Source organism: Vombatus ursinus, unplaced genomic scaffold (genome assembly GCF_900497805.2).
Source record: "Vombatus ursinus unplaced genomic scaffold, bare-nosed wombat genome assembly UNPS02014777.1, whole genome shotgun sequence".
Taxonomy (NCBI): domain Eukaryota; kingdom Metazoa; phylum Chordata; class Mammalia; order Diprotodontia; family Vombatidae; genus Vombatus; species Vombatus ursinus.
In genome coordinates, this window is record NW_020954555.1 from 2025127 (window position 1) to 2042559 (window position 17433).

The 17433-nt window shown below is 49.7% G+C and overlaps 1 protein-coding gene across 3 annotated transcripts in view; it reads left to right on the top strand.

Annotated features, from left to right (window-relative positions):
* ZDHHC18 (zinc finger DHHC-type containing 18) overlaps positions 1-17433 on the top strand; it is a 36919-nt gene that overhangs the window by 1015 nt on the left and 18471 nt on the right. For all 3 annotated transcript variants that reach the window (XM_027864919.1, XM_027864920.1, XM_027864921.1), the window contains exons 2-3: positions 5180-5340; positions 15660-15809. In XM_027864919.1, the coding sequence (XP_027720720.1) occupies positions 5180-5340; positions 15660-15809 (311 nt within the window). The remainder of the gene's footprint in view (positions 1-5179; positions 5341-15659; positions 15810-17433) is intronic.

The following is a 17433-nucleotide window of genomic DNA, read 5'->3' on the forward strand; positions in this document are numbered from 1 at the left end:
CCTTCCATCCCTACCCCTCTTCTCCCTCTGGGTCATCTCTTTCCATCCCTACCTCCCCCTCATCTCCTTCCATCCCTACCCCTCTGCCCCCCTGGGTCATCTCCTTCCATTCCTACCCCCTTGGGTTGTCTCCTTCCATCCCTACCCCATCTGTCATCCCCCATCATCTCTACCCGTACCTGTGCTCACAGCCCCCCTTGGTTTATCTCCTTCCATCTCTGCCCCCGACCCCTTTGGGTCATCTCCCATTTCTACTTCTTATGGCCGACTTGGGTCATGTTTTACTTCTGTCTTCTCAGATCTGCTCAGGTCACCTCCCCCTATCTCTATTCCCTCTGGCTCCCTTGGTTTATCTCCTTTTATCTCTAAATCTTTTGGCTCCTTTGGGTCATCTTCCATCCCTACCCTGTCTAACCCCCTTGGGCCATCTTCTCCCATCCCTGTGCCTTCTGTCCACTTGAGTCATTTTCTCTTTTCCCTTCTCCTTCTATACCTCTTGGGATCATCTCTTCTTGGTTCAATCTCGTTTGGACCCTCTTGGGTCATTTCTGTCCAGCCCCCCCCCCCCCAACAGGCCCCTTTGAATCATCTTTCCTCCTCCTCCCCCTCCCCCAATCTCCTCTGGTTCATTTGGCTATCTCTGTTCCCATTCTCTTCCTGCTGTCCTCCCCTTCAGCCATCTCCTAATGATTAGTGCTGTCTAGTAAGGCAGTGAGACACCTCAGGAGATGGTGGGTTTCTGCCCTTAACTGGAGGCCTCAAGAGACATCTCAATGTGCACTTCTTGGAGAGGCTGGAAATGGGATTTCTATATAGGTCTATATGGAGTTTAGATGCCCTCTGAAATGACATCCATCTCTTAGTGTTTGTGGTTTTTAACCCCATCTCCTCCAATTCTCTTGGTCATTTCCAGCCCAGGCTCCTCTGGCCTTCTCAATTATCTCATTTCCCTCTCCTACTTTAGTCATGCCCTTTCTAATCTCTCTGGCTCTCTCAATTATCTCTAACCTCTGATTAAACTTTTCCCTTCAATTGTTTCTACCTCCATTATCCTCCATCCTTTCCTTCCCTCAGGATTCATCCTCTTTCTTTCCCCATTCTCCATCATTTCTTTGTCACCTCTGTGTCTCTCCTGTCATCCCTCTCAGATTTCCCATATTCCTCCTCCTTTTACTTCGGTCCCCTTGGGCTTCTTTGGCCATGCCTCCTCATGTCTTCTCCTGGAATCTCCTGAGCCATGATCATCCTTTCCCTTGGTCTCCACAATCTTCCCCAAGTCTCCCTACTCAGTGTTCTTTTACTTGCTCTCTGATTTCTGCAGCCCTAATTCTCCTGTCTCGCGTAAGCATCTCTCTAGATCATCCTGATTTATTAGTAATGACAAGTTCTTGTTATCTTCTTGGGGAGGAACCCGCAGCACTTTTATGTGGCTGCTCTTATGGGTCCCCAGGAGATTTCTTTTGTGGGCATAGGGCTGACCTGGGTATTAATACAGTCTTTCCATGTTGCAGATAGGAAAATTAAGGGTAAAATCATTCCAAAGTGTCAGAGTACATGACTCAAGGAACATTTTTCTATATAGCCTCCTACGTGGACCAGCCCTGCCTTTTTCTGCCCTTCTATCCCTCTCCCTTTTTCCTGCCCTCCCTTTATATCTTTTCCATGACCTAGGAAGACCTTCTCAGTCACTCCATCATTGTTTCTACACAGGGCAGAACATTCCGCTTTTACTCTCTTTTATGTTCTCCAGCACCATTTATTAGTCAGCTCCAGGTATCATGTGGGGCAGAGGTGAGAAAGAAGTTACTTTCTTCTTTACCCCCCTAACATGAACTAGTTTCCCTTCCATGTTTACCCTGTTTCTGTTTCCTGCTAGGCCAGGACAAGATAAAGGGTTCAGGGATTGGTGTGAGAAGAGAATGGGACAGAAGCCCTGTCTGCTCTAAGTGGGATCCTCCAATCTATTTCATAACCATTTTGTTTTTTTCCCCCAGCATGCCCACTTACAGTGGCTGCAGAAGGGGAAGTGGGAGACCAACCTGTTTCGTTTTTAGCTCCTTTTGAAGCTGGTTGGGAGCTTAGTTTAGCAGTGCCTTCAGGTAGGAACACCTGCCCCATTTGGACCCTGGTGAGGGGGAGGAAGGAGACCAAGCTGTCTCTCAGATCTCTTTGAGACATCTCTGGAGCACAGGCTGTCGGCAGTGGGCCTGGGTGTGGCAGAGTCCTACGGCTCTGGAATATAGAATTTAGGTCAGGCAATTTAGACAGGGAATTCCCTTGGGCTGGTGAGCATCATTATTTGATTCCTCCTTTGCCTCAGATAAGAATGAGACCAAGAACTTTGGGGATGAACTGGTAGGTTTTTGTTTTCTTTACTTCCTGAGTGAGAGGTGGAAGTTTGGTCAGGGTGTTTGAGGATTGGGCCAAGACTTGGTGGGGCAGCAGGGGTGGTTGATGTTGCAGAAGAATGTTGGTAATTTGTACCAATGGTGAGAACAAGGGTACACTCAAAGAATCATGCTATCATGTGATCATTGAAGGGAGTTGTGAGCATATAGTCATTGTCAACAGCATATGACACCCCTTTAGTGGGTGATTTCCTAGTGACAGTGGTATCACAGGGAAAGAGAACATAACTCGGAGTTAGGGGACCCAGGTTTTAGTCCTGCCTGTGCCACCAACAAACTGTTTGACCTTAGGCAAAATACTTTTCTTCTCTGAGCCCCAGTTTTCTCATCTGTAAAACAAGGAGGGCTGGATGACTGTATTTGGGAATTGGAGGACCTGGGTTCAAATCCTAAATCTGCCATTTACCATGTGATCTTGGCCAAGCCATTTCCTCTGTAGGCCTCTGTCCCCTCATTTGTAAAAATGAGCTGTTTAGATTTTGTAACCTCTGAGGTCCCGTCTAGCTTTAAGCCAGTGGTCCTATGAATAGATGATTCTGGGAAGAATCTTCGAAGCTTCATTGGTCCCTCAAGATATCTGGTTATATATTAATTGACTCCCTGGAGGAGGAGAAGGCCCAAGTCATCCCTGCTTCTTACGAGTGACACCAGTGCCAAAGGGCTGTGAGATTACACTTCTCCCGTTGAAAACAGGTTCCAGTGAAGCTCATAGAACAGAGCCTAACTGCTCAGGTGACGTCTCTGGGAACCAGGCCCTCAGGGCAAGCAATGCCTTCATGATTGTAGGTACCTTACGAGATATGCCCTGAGAGTGAGCTGCCTGCTGCCTGCCACTGTGATGATACATTTATCTATTTGTTTGTTTATTTTGATTCTCTCACACCCTTTGGAGCATATTTATTTTTAGGTTTCTATTTTCAGTCCCAAATTCTTTCCCTTCCTTCACCTCCTCCTCCACCCATTGAGAAGACAAGAAATATTATATGAAGTTATGCAAAACATATTTCCATATTAGCCATGTTGCAAACAACAGTGAAGAAAAGCTAGAAAAATAAAGTGAAATACAATGTACTTTACTCTGTACTCAGAGTTGATCAGTTCTCTCTTTGAGGGTAAATAACATTTGATATCATGAGTCCTTCAGAATTGTTGCAGATCATTATATTGATCAGAGTAGCTAAGTCATTTACAGTTGATTACTGTTATAATATTGCTGTTAGTGTGTACAATGTTTTCCTGGTTCTGCTCACTTCACTTTGCATCAGTTTGTTTGTCTTCCCAGCTTTTTCTGAAAGCATCCTGCTTGTCATTTCTTATAGCACAGTAGTATTCCATCACAATCAGATACCACAACTTATGCAGACATTCCCAATTTGATGGACATCCCCTCAGCTTTCAATTCTTTGCCACCACGAAAAAGAGCTCTTGTAAATATGTTTAGATATGTGGGACCTTTTCCTTTTTCTTTGATTTCCTTGGGGTATAACCCAGAAGCGGTGTTACTGGGACAAAAGATATGCACAGTTTAGTGACTTTGAGGCTTTATTCCAGAATGGCTAGACCACTTCAATAAAGCTCCCTCAACAAAGGAACTTAACATTTTACTGAGGGACACATGCACATATATGTCCTTCTTTGGGCAAAGCCTTCTCAACTGTGGAAGAAATGCAAAGTTTAGCTTTGATAAAGCCCCTCTCCTCATGGAGCTAATAGTCTTGTACAAGGACTGTGTCAGGACACAGATACAGAGCACTCTGCACAGTATTACATCTCTGCAGTGTACTAGAAAATTATAGAAGTCAGTGCAGTACGAAGCCAAAGGAGAAGGGCCATCACTGACTTGTAGTCAGTGAAAGCTTCCTGGAGGAGGCAACCCTTGGGTTGGGTAGCAAGTGAATGGTTGAGGAGGAGGGAAGATGTTTCAGGCAGAGGGACTGGGGTGAGCAAAGCCACAGAGGCACATCCACTCCCCGGAGGCTTGTCCGGTTTGGCTGGAGGGTAGGAATCCATGGAAGGAAGCAGTCGAGTCATGGCTGGAAAGATAGGGTGGTATCAGGTCCTGGAGAGCCTTGAGTGCCAGATCTAGGAGTTTGATTTGAAAGCACTTTAAGGTTTGCAAAGTACTTTACACATTATCTTCTTTGAGCCTCACAACAACCCTGGGAAGAAGAGGCTATTACTCTTCCTATTTTACAGATGAGGAAACTGAGGCTGAGAGAGTTCTGTGACTTGTTCAGGGTCATACAGCTAAGTAGGTATCTGAGGTGGGATTTGAACTTGGGTCTTTCTGACTCTAGGCCCAGCAGTCCATCTAGCATAGGCAATTCCATAGGCAATAGGGAGCCACTGAAGAATTTATAGCACAAGTGTCATATATCCAGATCTGTGTGTAAGAAAGATTATTCTAGCAGCAGGATAAAGGATGGAGGAGGGAGGAAGTGGGGGCAGGAGGTTGTTAAATAGTCCTAGCTCTCTATGCCAATATGATTAGCTTTGAATCCCATGTGCTTCTTCTGGGATACCCTTGGCTGAAGGACAGGCCTCGGGCCTAACTAGACAATGGTGGTGACCGGGCTTCTTTGGAAACTCCAGTGCTGAAGGGTCTCCTTCACTTGAGAGGTTAATGAGTCTCTAGACGACCCTTTTTAAGCCTTTTGGTTTGGGCTGTGAAGTCACTCACTAGAAGGCCAACCCGTTTTGAGGTCAGGGTGATGTCTCTAGCTCTCTGGGTGGTGGTGGGGCCACCTGACCAATCTCTCTCTTTGTTGTAGCTGCCCTTTTCTGGCCCGCCACCTGACCCTGGCCATCCCCGTCATCGGGAGCATGCTCTTCTTCTTCGTCATGAGCTGCCTGCTGCAGACAAGTTTCACTGATCCTGGGATCCTGCCCCGAGCTACTCCCAACGAGGCAGCCGCCCTGGAGAAACAGATTGGTGAGGCCTGCCGTCCCTTTGAGTCCCAGTCTGAGCTGCCCTATACCGAACCAGATATCTGAGGCCAGGTGCTGAGGGGGTGGGGTTTGACCTGGTCCCTGCTCCAAGGCAGCTGGTTGGCAGCATTCTAGAGGAAGGAGTGGAAGATTCCACTCCCGAAGCTTAAAGTCCATTGCCAACCTTACAGTGTTCTCTGAATGACAGTGACTACTGCTGCTGTTGATGTTAATGATACTGGGAGGGAATGGGAAATCTGGCGGGCCAGTGTCCCTGGCTCTCCTCGCACACATTCTGTGCACTGGATGCCTCCTCTCCACCTTCTCCACCTCAGCCATTGTGCCGTTTCCCGGGGCTGTCAGAAGACATTGCTGGCATTTTAAACTCCACTAGCTCTGTGTCAGCCTCCTCTGGCTCCTTCCTGCTTGAGCGTTTGTTACCTCCTGGCCTTCCTGGAGGTGGCTGGTGCCTTCCTCCATCACAGTGCCTTTGAAGTGAACTTGTGAGCTCCCAGCTGCCTCTGGGGGGCCCTGGTGGCCTGGGAATGGTAGAGCACCACACACAGCTTCTCATTTCAGGAAATCAGCAGTGGTAACTGCAGGGTTAGGTGGAGGGAGGGGAGAACTAACGTAATGTGTTCTTCCTTCCTTCCTTTCTTCCTCCTCCCCCTCCTGTGTACCTCTGGCTGCCCAGGTCCATCCCAGCCCCTCCCTCTTGTTATCATTGTCTGCTCCCCTGCCCTCAGCTTCCTTCCTCCTCCAATGTACTGTGGTGGCTCCCTCACCTCCACTGGGCCCTATGCTGGGCTTTGTTCATTAGCACAAAGATCCTTTCCTTTCATAGCCTGCTAAGTAAATGTAGTCTGTGTAGGTTGCCCTACCCTCAGCAGAAGGATTATCAGTGATCTGTTTGAGGGGGAGACTGAGTGCCAGTGACCCAGAATCCTTTAGCTTTCTGTGAGCCCTGAGATAAGCCCCAGCTGTTGGAGCAGTTGGGGGTGAGGGCTCAGCCCTCTTTAGAATTACCTTCAGGGTGTCTCTGGGCTGCCTTAGCGTGAGGGGTGCGGAGGTCAAGGCCTGAAATGTTTTATAGCAGCTGAAGTCTTAGGAATCGTTTAGACTAGAGTGGACAGAAGTGTAGGATGTGGCCTGAAGGACTGACTCCTCAGGAAGCATCCTGCCTTTAAGAGGGTCCAGAATTCTTCTGGAGAGGTCCAGGGAGGTGTTTCCTGTGGGCTCTTGAAGCCGACAAGAGGAAGGTGTGAGCCAGCAGCCCAGCTCCACAGATAGGCTGCTGTTCTAGCCATGAGGGTGGTGGGCGCTGCTATAGCCAAAGAAGCCTCGGGAAGAAAGGCTTCTTTCAGGCAGTGTGGGCAGTGACAGGACAGGCTAGAAGAAGCAGCTTCCTTTCCCACAGGAAACTTTGGTGGATGTGAAGGTCTAAAAATCCCATGTGATCTTAGGCCAGGGGAATAAACAGTCCTTCTTGGGAGCTTGCGTTCTAGGGGTGCAGTATGCAAGAGATACAAGGCCATTTTTGGAAAAAGGATACCAGATGGAGGATGAGAAAAGGCCTCACCTTCAGGTATCAGTGTGTGACAGGATGTATTGGGTCATGCTTGGTCTGATGGTGATTGTGCAATCTTGGCCATCACATCCTGCCTGGGAACTAACCCAAGGCAACCTCCCTCCCCTCCCCCACCCCTTGGTACCCTTAGGGGCAGGACCTGGCATCACTGCAGTCCAGGAGGTAGCAGCCTGAGGCCCACACCTTCTGGGTACTGCTGAAAGGACAAAGCCTAGCATCTACATTGAAGGAGGCCATTGTCCTGCCATCTTCTGCGTAGATCTAGGCATACGTGAATTCAGATGTCAGTTCTAGATACTGCATTTTAGGAGAGACCCTGATGAGCTAGGGCGTCTGTAGTTGAAGGTGACCGGGTTGGTGAGGGACTGTGGCCCATGTCATTGACTTTCAATTGAAGGAACTGGAGATGTTTAACTTCCAGAAAAAAAGGTTCAGGGGGAGGAGGACATGGAAGCTGGCTCCAGATGTCTGAGGAGCTGTCATGGGGCAGAGGGCAGAGAGCAGCAGTGGATAGCACTTTCCAAGAGGTAAATCTGGGCTCGTTATGAGAAAAAATAGCTTCCGAATGAGAGAGAGTTGTCCTCAGGCAGTGAGTACTCCATTCCCGGGAGTCCTGAGGCAGAAGCTGCCTGATCCCTTGGCCGGCTGGGATTGCTGCCTCATGTAACAGTGGACGCAGATGGTCTGAGTTCCTTCCCATGCTGAGATGTCATGATTCCAGTCAGATGAAGGGCAGCAAATACCTTTGTATAGCAAACATAGGAACTGAGACGTGGAGGAGGGAAAACTGAAAGCCAGAGTCTTGGGTTGGGGAAGTTGTTGAAATAATAGAGCACGGAACCTGAGACCACTGGGTCAATCAGGAAGCATTTATTAAATGCTTACTGTTTGCCAACCTTTTACCAAGCCCTGAAGTTACAGAGAAAGGCAACGATAGTCGTTGCCCTCAGAACCCATACATGCTAATGGGGGAGACAGCCTGTCAGTAATCAGGGATGTACAGCATGTTTACAGAATAACTGGGTGTTTAGAGAGGAAAGCACCGCTGGGCCTGAGAGACAGGAGAGCAGGCCGCTGAGCCTGAGCGTGCTAATGACCTGTTGTGCGTCCTTAGGTCACTCACTTCCTCTCAGCCTCAGTTTCCCCATCATAAGAGGTGACCTTTATATAGCCATTTGCGGTTTGCACAGTAATTCCCTCATAACAGCCTGGGGAAGTAACTGCTTCAAATGTTATTCTCCCTTTACAGATGAGAAAACCAAGTCAGAGAAATTTAAATGACTTGTCCCAGGACACATAGCAAGTAAATGTCTGGGATGGGTTTTGAACCCGGCTCTCCTAACTCCAAGTTGAGTACATTACATCTGTTGTTCCAGATTGCAGCTGCCTGCACTCCAGAGTGAAGGGGTCAGACTAGCTTGTGTTGTTGAATTGTGTCCCACTACTCTCTGTGACCCAGTGGACCATAGTACATCAGTGCTCTCTGTGGAGTTTTCTTGGCAAGATTCTGGAGTGGTTTGCCATTTCCTTCTTCAGTGGATTAAGGCAAACAGGGTGAAGTGACTTGCCCAGGGTCACACAGCTAGTAAGTGTCAGAGGTCACATTTGAGCTCAGGTCTTCCTGACTCCAGGGCTGGCGCTCTATCCTAGCTGCCTCCTAGACTAGCTCATCTACTCGCTATTCCCTGTGCGCAACATCCTACCTCTTATTTTTCTGCTGTCCTCCACACCTGGAACGCTCGCCTTCCTCATCCCCTGCCCCACTCAGAATCCCTCAGGGACCCCAGGACTCCCAAGTCCCCAAGGGCAGGGACTTTCCTTTTCACTTTGTCTCCATAATGTCTTCCACAGAGCCTGTAGGACGTGCCTGTGGGCGAGGAGGAGTTCCTGATAAATGCATGGTTTCTATGTTCCCTCTCCACTCTGATGTTCTATGTTCTGAGGTCCCTTCACCCTCCGATGTTCTGTGTTCCAAGGTCTCTTCACATGCTGATGTTCCAAGCTCCCTCCCCACTCTGCCTGTCTGTGTTCTTAGCTTCCTCCCTGCTCTGCCCCTTCTCTGTTCAGAGCTCCCTCTCAGCTCTTAGAATTACATGAGTTTCTGTGAGCCTGTGATTGGATCCAGGTGTGGCTGCCCTGGATTGTGTAGCTTGTGCTGGTGAATTTGGTGCAGATATCCACGTCCTTGTGACCTCTGGATTCTGGCTTCCTGCTTGGTGCCATTTTGGCCACCGAATGTGGAAATGACACCCCAGCTCCCATGTGTAAGAAGATAAGCAAGGAGGGTGGAGGACACATTGGGGCCCGGCAGGAGGTCAGGGCCTGAAATAATTCGGCGCCATGTAGCCAATCCTTGGATTCATTCAGTTTCATCTTTGAGTCTCAACCTTGAGTGTCCAGCTAGTGATGAAAGTGGTTCCCTGATGGTTCACATGAGGGTACCTGGAGGAGCTGCCCTGACCCCATCCCTGTGGTATTCTTCTTCACAAAAAATGTGATTGAGGCTCAAAGCCTTATGGGGGCTTTGACTGGCAACCAGTGAATCAGGTGAAATTATTTTCAGAATTGATATGGTGAAGTTTGTTTCCTTTAGCCATTCATGATGGGAAGTGTTTTCCTTTCTGCTTAGGGTTCTTACAGGGTTGTGGCTCTTTGAAAGAAAGCTGGGAAACCATGTGTAACAGAGTGGTTATAGGGAAGAATTTGCAGGGTATCACCCCAGAAGGATAGCTCCTACAGCGTTTTCTTCCCAGCACCCTGTTTCACAGTTGAGGAAACTGAGGCTCCGAGGGAGTAGAGAGACCTCCACGATAGCGACATGTAGAAGGAGGATTAGCCTCGTCCGGCTTGGCCCCAGAGGGCAGAACCAGGAGCGGGGATCGGAGAGGCAGAATCTGGCTCAATAAGAGGAAGAACCTTCCCAACAGTGGGAGCTGTCCAACAATGGCGAGGCATCGCGGCCTAGTGCGTAGAGTAGGAACTTGGGACTCAGGAAGGCTGGCTGGTGACCGTGGGCGACGGTTTAATGGTCTCTGAGGCTGCTTGTAGTTCTGAATCTGACCCCAGGTGGAAAGGGATCGCTTTAGGAGGCTGTGATCTCCCTTTCATTAGCGGTCAGTTCCCATGCAGGTTGAACTGATAGTTACTGAAGTCCTGTCTGGTTCTGAGATTCTGAGTAACCCCTGGTTCCATGGCTAGAAGCAGCACTTCCAAGATTTGAGAGCTGCCTATGGTCTTTGTCCTGGGCCAGGGGTAGGCCACACGTGGTCCTCTAGGTCCTCAAGTGGAGCCCTTTGGCTGAATCCAAACTTCACAGAACAAATACCCTTAGTAAAAGCATTTGTCTAGTAAAACTTGGACTCAGTCAAAAGACCAAGGACCTAGAAGGCCACGTGTGGTCTCAAGGCTGAAGGTTCCTCATCCCTGTCTTAGACCTTGCTGCCTGTAATGAGCACAGAAGAGGGGTGCCTCCCATGTTCCCCCCACCACCCCATTACCCTGTGACTTCTGACATTTCTGCTCATTGACCTCAGTAACACCCACAGTTCTTATGTGACATCTCCTTTTTCATCCTCCCCCAGTCCTTAGGAGCCTGGGGAAGTTGGGTGTGCAAAGATTCACTTCCTTTTTTGGAGGGGTAAGTTTGATGAAGTAGGAAATCTGGCTGTCAGAAAGTTCTGCAGTTGGGTTTCAGTTGGATTAGGGCATGTTGAGTCTCTTTCTCCTCCCTCTCTCCACCCACCTACCCACTGCCTAGGGGAGGAAGGCCCAAGCTGGCTCCTCTCTGCCGGGGGAAGAAACGTGGGAAGGCCAACAAAAGTTCATTCATTCTGCAACTATTCTGTGCCCACTCATGTTCAGAGCACTGTGCTAGGCACTGGGAGAGACATAAAGAATGGCAGTTCCCAGCTTGCGTATGGGTGTTTGGAACGTAGAAGGCATTTGCTCTGTTCTCAAAGGAGGTTAAGTTCCTAGGACCAGCCCACAGTAGCCCACTTAACCCATCACAGAAGTAAACTCGAGGACAGCAGAACCCAACCATCGTTTAGAATGGGGTTTCTGGAGGAAGGTGCATTCCACATTCCTCCTGGGAATGCCTGAGCTGCCCTGGGCGACTTTGGGAGCAGGGGTAGGGGGCAGAATGTTCCCTCACTCAGCATACCTCCCAGAGTGAAACTGGGCCTCCCCATGTTTCACTAACAGGGTCATGGCATCATACCTTTGGGTACTTCAGAGGTCAATGAGTTTAGTGCCCTCATTGAACAAAGGAAGAGGAACCTGGGTCCCAGAGAAGTGGTGACCTACTCAGGGTGGGATTTGGACCCAGGGCCTCTGACTCCAAAGCTAGTGAGCTTTCTACTTTATCACAGTGAATGGAGGCCAGCCTTGGAGAGATGGGGTCAAGTATAAGTCAGGGATTGCCCTTAGAATACGTTTTGGTCTTTTATAACTCAGGCTGTCATTTCATGATATATGGAGCTCCCAGGAAAGAATGTCCTTTGTCAATGCTGACTGGTGCCTTTCCTTCAATTATTTGCCCAGGACCATAGAGCCAGGATATACCAGAGGCCAGACTGGAACCTCGGTCTTACTTCCTGGCTCCTAGGGTCGTAGCTTGAGAGGTGGGAGGGACCTTAAAGGCCATGGAGGCCTGCTTCCTTTGTTCTACGGGCAAGGACATTGAGATGGAGGTGAAGTGCCTTGCCCAAGGTCTCCTACCTAGGAGATTTCTGAGGCTGCATTTGAACTCAGCCCTTCCTGCCTCCAGGCCCACTTCTGTATTTACTGTGCCACCAATTGCTTTTCATCCACCAGGCCCTGCCGCCTGATCAGTCTACCCCAGGGCACAGGCCCTTCACTGGTTCCTCAGTACCTGTTCTTAATACACTCTTCCATAGCACTTCAGATCAAGCAGTTAAGCACTTATTAAGCACTCACAGTATACTGGCACTGTGCTAAGCACTGGGGATACAAAGAAAGGCTAAAAAACGATGCCTGCCCTGAAAGAGCTCACAGTCTAATGGGCGAGACAACATGTCCAAACAAGCTGATAGGATAAATAGGAGGCAATTAAATGAATTAGGAGGCTTGGGGAAGGCTTCTGGTGTGAGTGGGACGTGGAGGAAGCCAGGGAGGTCAGTAGCTGGAGCAGAGGGGAGAGCGATGCAGGCATGATGGACAGCCAGAGAATGTTCAGAGCTGAGAGACGGAGTGTCCTGGAGGAGAAAGAGCCAGCAGACCAGTGTCCCTAGATCCAAGGGTAGCCGTGTTCTGGGGCTGGGGTAGCCAGGCCGCTGTGGTTGGATGGTGCGTGGAGGGAAGGCTGATGGGACGTGACTGGAAAGCTATGGTGACTTGGTTGAAAAAGGCCTAGATTCAGTAGGCAACAGGGGAGGAACATGACCAGATCTCTGCAGAAGGGAGATTGGTCTAGGGCCATAATAGTCCAGACCATTACTGTGGCTGTGTGAGGATCTGGATTAAGGTGGGGGCAGTGTGAAGAATTGGGAATGGGAGGAGTAAGGGAATAAATATTTATATAGCACCTACTATGTGCCAGGCACTATCATAAGCACTTTAAAAAAATACTCTCATTTGATCCTCACAACAATGCTATCCCCATTTTATAGTTGAGAAAACTGAGGCAGAGGTTGAGTGACATAGCCAGGATCACACAGCTAGTAAGTGAAGCTGATTTGAACTCAGGTCTTCCTGACTGCTGGCCTAGTACTGTGTCTACTGCGCCACCAGCATGGACTTGAGGAATCTGCGCACAGGGGATGCAAAGCAAAAGTAGCAGCCTGGGCCCTCCTGAAACTTGTACACCAGTCAGTGGAAAGGGCATCTTCATGTATAAACAAGGCAGGGGTCCAAGGAGGAGGCAGCCTTGCTCTGCATAATGGGAGGGAAGGGCACTGGACAGGACAGGAGTCCTAGCTCCAGGGAGGCCACTCACCTCTCAGGGCTCTTGTTTGCTCATCTATAAAATGATAGAACTGGCTGAAGGACTTCCAAAGGCCTCTTCGTCACTGGCATTCTATCTCATTTGATCCTCACAACCCTGGGAGGGTAGTGCTGTTATTACCCTCATTTACAGATGAGGAAACTGAGGCTGAAAGAGGTTTAATGACTTTGTCCAGGATTATAGGGCCAAGTAGCTGTCCCAGGCAGGATTTGAACTCAGGTCTTCCTGCCTACAAGTCTAGTGCTCTATCTACTGTACCACTTGGCTGCCTAAGTCAAAACCCACCTCAGGTACTTACTAGCTTTGTGACCCTGGACAAGTCACTTTACCTTTTAGCCTCAGTTTCCTCATCTGTAAAATCTGAATAGCATCTGCACCTACTTCTCAGGGTTCATAAGAGACTCAGACAGTATGATATCTTTGCAAACATTAAAGCACTTACGTAAGTCTTAGCTGTTATTACAGTCAGCTTTGAGGTAACCCAAAGTTGAGAGGTATAACTAGTATGGTATCCAAAAAGATCTTCACAGGCTAGACCATTTGGCCATGGCTAAGATGGAATTTAACAGAGATAAAAAAAAAAAAAACTTCATACCTACAAGTTAGATATTGTCTAATGTCTGGGCAAGAACTTGTCTGAAAAAGATGTGGGGGCTCAGTAGACTCTTAACTTCAGGATGAATCAGTAGTGATACGGCAGCTTTAAAAACTCTTGTGATCTCAGATGGCCTGGAGAGAGACACAGTACAAGAAAGCAGGACGAGCGAGGGGATGTCCCTCTGCCTCCTGCCCTGCTCAGCCCACAGCGGAATTCTTGTCTTCATTTTAAGGTCATCGATAAGCTGGAACACGTCCAGAGGAAGACAACTGAGCCATAGGCTTATGCCATACGTTGGTTGAAGGAACTGGGGATGGTCATCATGGAGAGAAGAAAAGGCTCAGGCAGGCCTAATTCTGTCTTTGAGGGCCTATCGTGGGGGAACAGTCATTAGACTCATTCTCCTTGGTCCCAGAGATGAAAACTAGCAAGTCAGAAGACGTGGAAGAAAAACTGGCTAACGCTAAGAGCTGTCCCCAGGTGGAATGGGCCACCACAGGGCCTAGTGGCTTTTCTGTCGCCGGAGGCCTGCATGCACAGTTGGGGATGGGGCTCAAACCTCACTCAGGCTGGAGATGGAGCAGGTGGCCCCTGAAGGCCCTTCCAGTTCTGAGATCCTGTTATTGGGATTCTAATCTAAACCCCATGGTCTTGGGCCCAAGGGTCTCCGAGGATGGCGATGCCAGTGACCGTCAAGAGGAGGAGTCTGAAACGCAGAGACGCGTCGGCTTTGTGGGACTGGCCGCCAGGCCTGGAAGTGTGTGTAGTGGTGACGAGAGTGCTGTTGGGGATTATAGTGTTAATAATAGTTCACATTTATGTAGTGCTTTAAAGTCTGCAAAACACATCACGTGTGTTAGAGACTTGCAATAACCTTGTGAAGTCAGGGCTGTCATCGTCCCCATTTTACAGAGAAGGAAACTGAGGCAGACAGAAGGGGCGTGACTTCCCCAGGATCCCACGGTAGGTGTCTGAGGCTGGATTTGAACTCAAGCCTAGCACTCTGCTTACAATACCACCTGACTGCCTCCGTGTGGATTTGGGAGTCATGGGATCACACAGTCTCAGAGCTGGGTGGGAAGCTGTCCCATGGAAGCCTCTGACTTCTCTCTCTTTGTTACCATCTCTCCCCTTTCCTCCTCCCCACCACCACTGAGCCTCTACAGATTCTCTCACGTCCTTCTCTCCCCCCCATTGCCCACCGTCCCCTCTGCCGGAGCTGTTACAGCAGCCCCTGCTCACTCTGCCCACGACCATGCTCTCCCCATTCCAGTCTGCTCTTCAAATTGCTGCTCACACGCAGACCCAGGGATGTCCCTCCTTTCCTCAGGACAGATCTGGGGCCCATGAAGGAGGCTTCAAGCTCCTTGGCCTGGACTTCGAGTCCCTCCTGTCTGGGACCAGCCAGCCTTTCCAGGCTTGTCTCGTCACTTTCCTCAGCGCCATCTGTGCCCCAGCCGTGCTGGATGACTGTCTCCCCGTCGCGCCAGCACTTTCCTGCCTTGGTGCATTTGTTCATGCCATGCCCTCTGCGTGGAATGCCCTCATTCCCCCTTCACCTGTTGAATTCTTCCTTTAAGGGCTCCCTAAATGCTGCCCCTTCCAGGAAGCTGTTCCTGACTCTCGCCATCAGTATGGACCTTCCCTGTCAGAGCTCCTTCCCACGTTTTGCACTTTGCCAATGAATTTATGTGACGTGCGCTGTGGTCTGTGTCTGTGTCTTTTCCCTGTGCTAGACTGAACCTCATGAAAGCAGGGACTAAGTCTTGTCTAACTTTCCATCTTTCTTTTTTTTTTTTTTAAAGTGAAACAATTGGGGTTAAGTGACTTGCCCAGGATCACACAGCTAGTGAGTGTTATGTGTCTGAGGCCGGATTTGAACTCAGGTCCTCCTGACTCCAGGGCCAGTGCTCTCTCCACTGCGCCACCTAGCTGCCCCACTTTCCATCTTTCTCTAGCATTCACTGTGCTCTGCACGCAGCGGGTGCCTAATAGATGACATCGTTGATCTCCGATGTGACCTTTGTGTTTCCCAGGCTGTAGCATTTTGCCCTGGCTGTTGGTCAGTGGGACCCAGGTTCTGTGGGCTCCTCCTTTTCCTGATAGGCCCTGGGATCCTATTGCTGGCTTGGTTTAATCTCTGGTCTCCCCATCTTTCTCTTTCCCTTGCAGACAGCACCGGCAGTTCCACCTACAGGCCTCCCCCGAGGACCAAGGAAGTGACAATCAATGGGCAGGTGGTGAAATTAAAATACTGTTTCACCTGCAAGATGTTTCGGCCCCCCCGGACCTCACACTGCAGTGTGTGTGACAACTGTGTGGGTGAGTAGGCTGGGGGTGGGGAGTGGAAGGGCTCTGACATGACCCTTTAAGTCCCCATCGCCAAGTAAGGGGATTGTCACTGTTCTCCTCTGTTAACTTCAGTGATTCCAGGTGCACAAAGCACTACCATGAGGTTGATGGCAGCACGGCCTGGAGAGGTAATGGAAACTGACCCAAGCCCTCCAGCCCCACAAAGTGGGGTTTCACACCCTTGGAGTCTGCTGCCTCCAAGCCTCGTGTCCCCTGTGCCTTGGGCGGGCTTGCACCAGCCCCTTCTCCCCAGCTCCACACGGCAGAGGCTCCAGCCTAGAATCACAGGGCCTCTGCCAGGCCTGGGGAGCCGTGAGCTCAGCCAGGGACTTCCTCTAGGCATAGTTCATTTGCGCTGTACTCCCAGTCAGATGCAGCGCCTTCCTGCCCACATTGTTACCAGCACCCCCATTCTCCAGGTGACCCAGGTAAATACAGTGCAGTAGAGCAGACTCTGAGAGCTCACTCTGCCCAGCTCCTTCCTTTGACAGAAAAGGAAGCAGGCACAGGGCTGGGATTCAGAGCTCTTTCTACTGTACCACAAGAAGGAGGGGCTAGAGAGGACCAGCGGCCTCTCTAGATTGTGTTGCTAGTTAACTCTATGACATCCTCTCTCTGTAAAAATGAAGGGGTTGATTCGGGCCTGGTGGCACATGCCCACAATCCGACTGATGAGTGAAGGCTGAGGCTGCAGATCTTCTGAGCCGCAGTTGGCATCTGTACTAAGTTTGGTATCAGTACAGTGAGCCCCCAGGAGGAGGGGCCACCAGGCCCCTCAGAGGCCTCTCTGAGGCTCCTTGAAAGTCAAAGCTCAGAGAGAGAGATTAAAGGGTTGGACTGAATAATGACTGGATCTTGGAGTCAGGAGGGCCCTCAGGGGCCATGTCTCCTAGCCCCAACCTGGACAGGAATCCTTTCTACAATATCTCTAACACTGGCAAAAGGGAGCATACTTCCTGCCACTGTGGAGCAGCTTCACTGATAGGAAGTTTTTCCTTTCCATCAGGCCTAGATTTGTCTCTTTGCATCTTCTCCCCGTCATTCCTAATTCTGCTTCCTGGGGCCAAGTAGAATGGATCCAATCCCTTTCCTACATGGCGACCCTTCAGATGCATGAAACTAGCAATCACATCCCACTAAGTCAGGAGTTCTTAACTTGGGCTCCATAAATGTTGTTGTTGTTTTTTAATATTTTGAGCTCTGTGTTTCAATCCTCTGTTGTAATCTTATGCGTTTCACTTGATGCATATAAAATGTTTATTCTGAGAAGGAGTCCATAAGTTTCTCCAGACTGCCCAGGGAAGGGTCTATGACATAAACAAGACTCAGGGCCCCAGCCCTAAGTCTTCTCTTCTCCAGCCTGAACACCTCCAACTTCTTCAGCTGAGGCTCACATGACATGGACTTGTAGGGCTTTCCTGTCCAAGGTGCTGCCTTGCTGCTCTCCAGTGTAGCAATGACCTTCTTAAAACATGGCATGCAGAGGATGAGCAGAGCAAGGCTGGCACTCTCTGGACCTGAACCCTGCACCATGAGCTCGCTCACTCTCTCTCTCTCTCTCTCTCTCTCTCTCTCTCTCTCTCTCTCTCTCTCT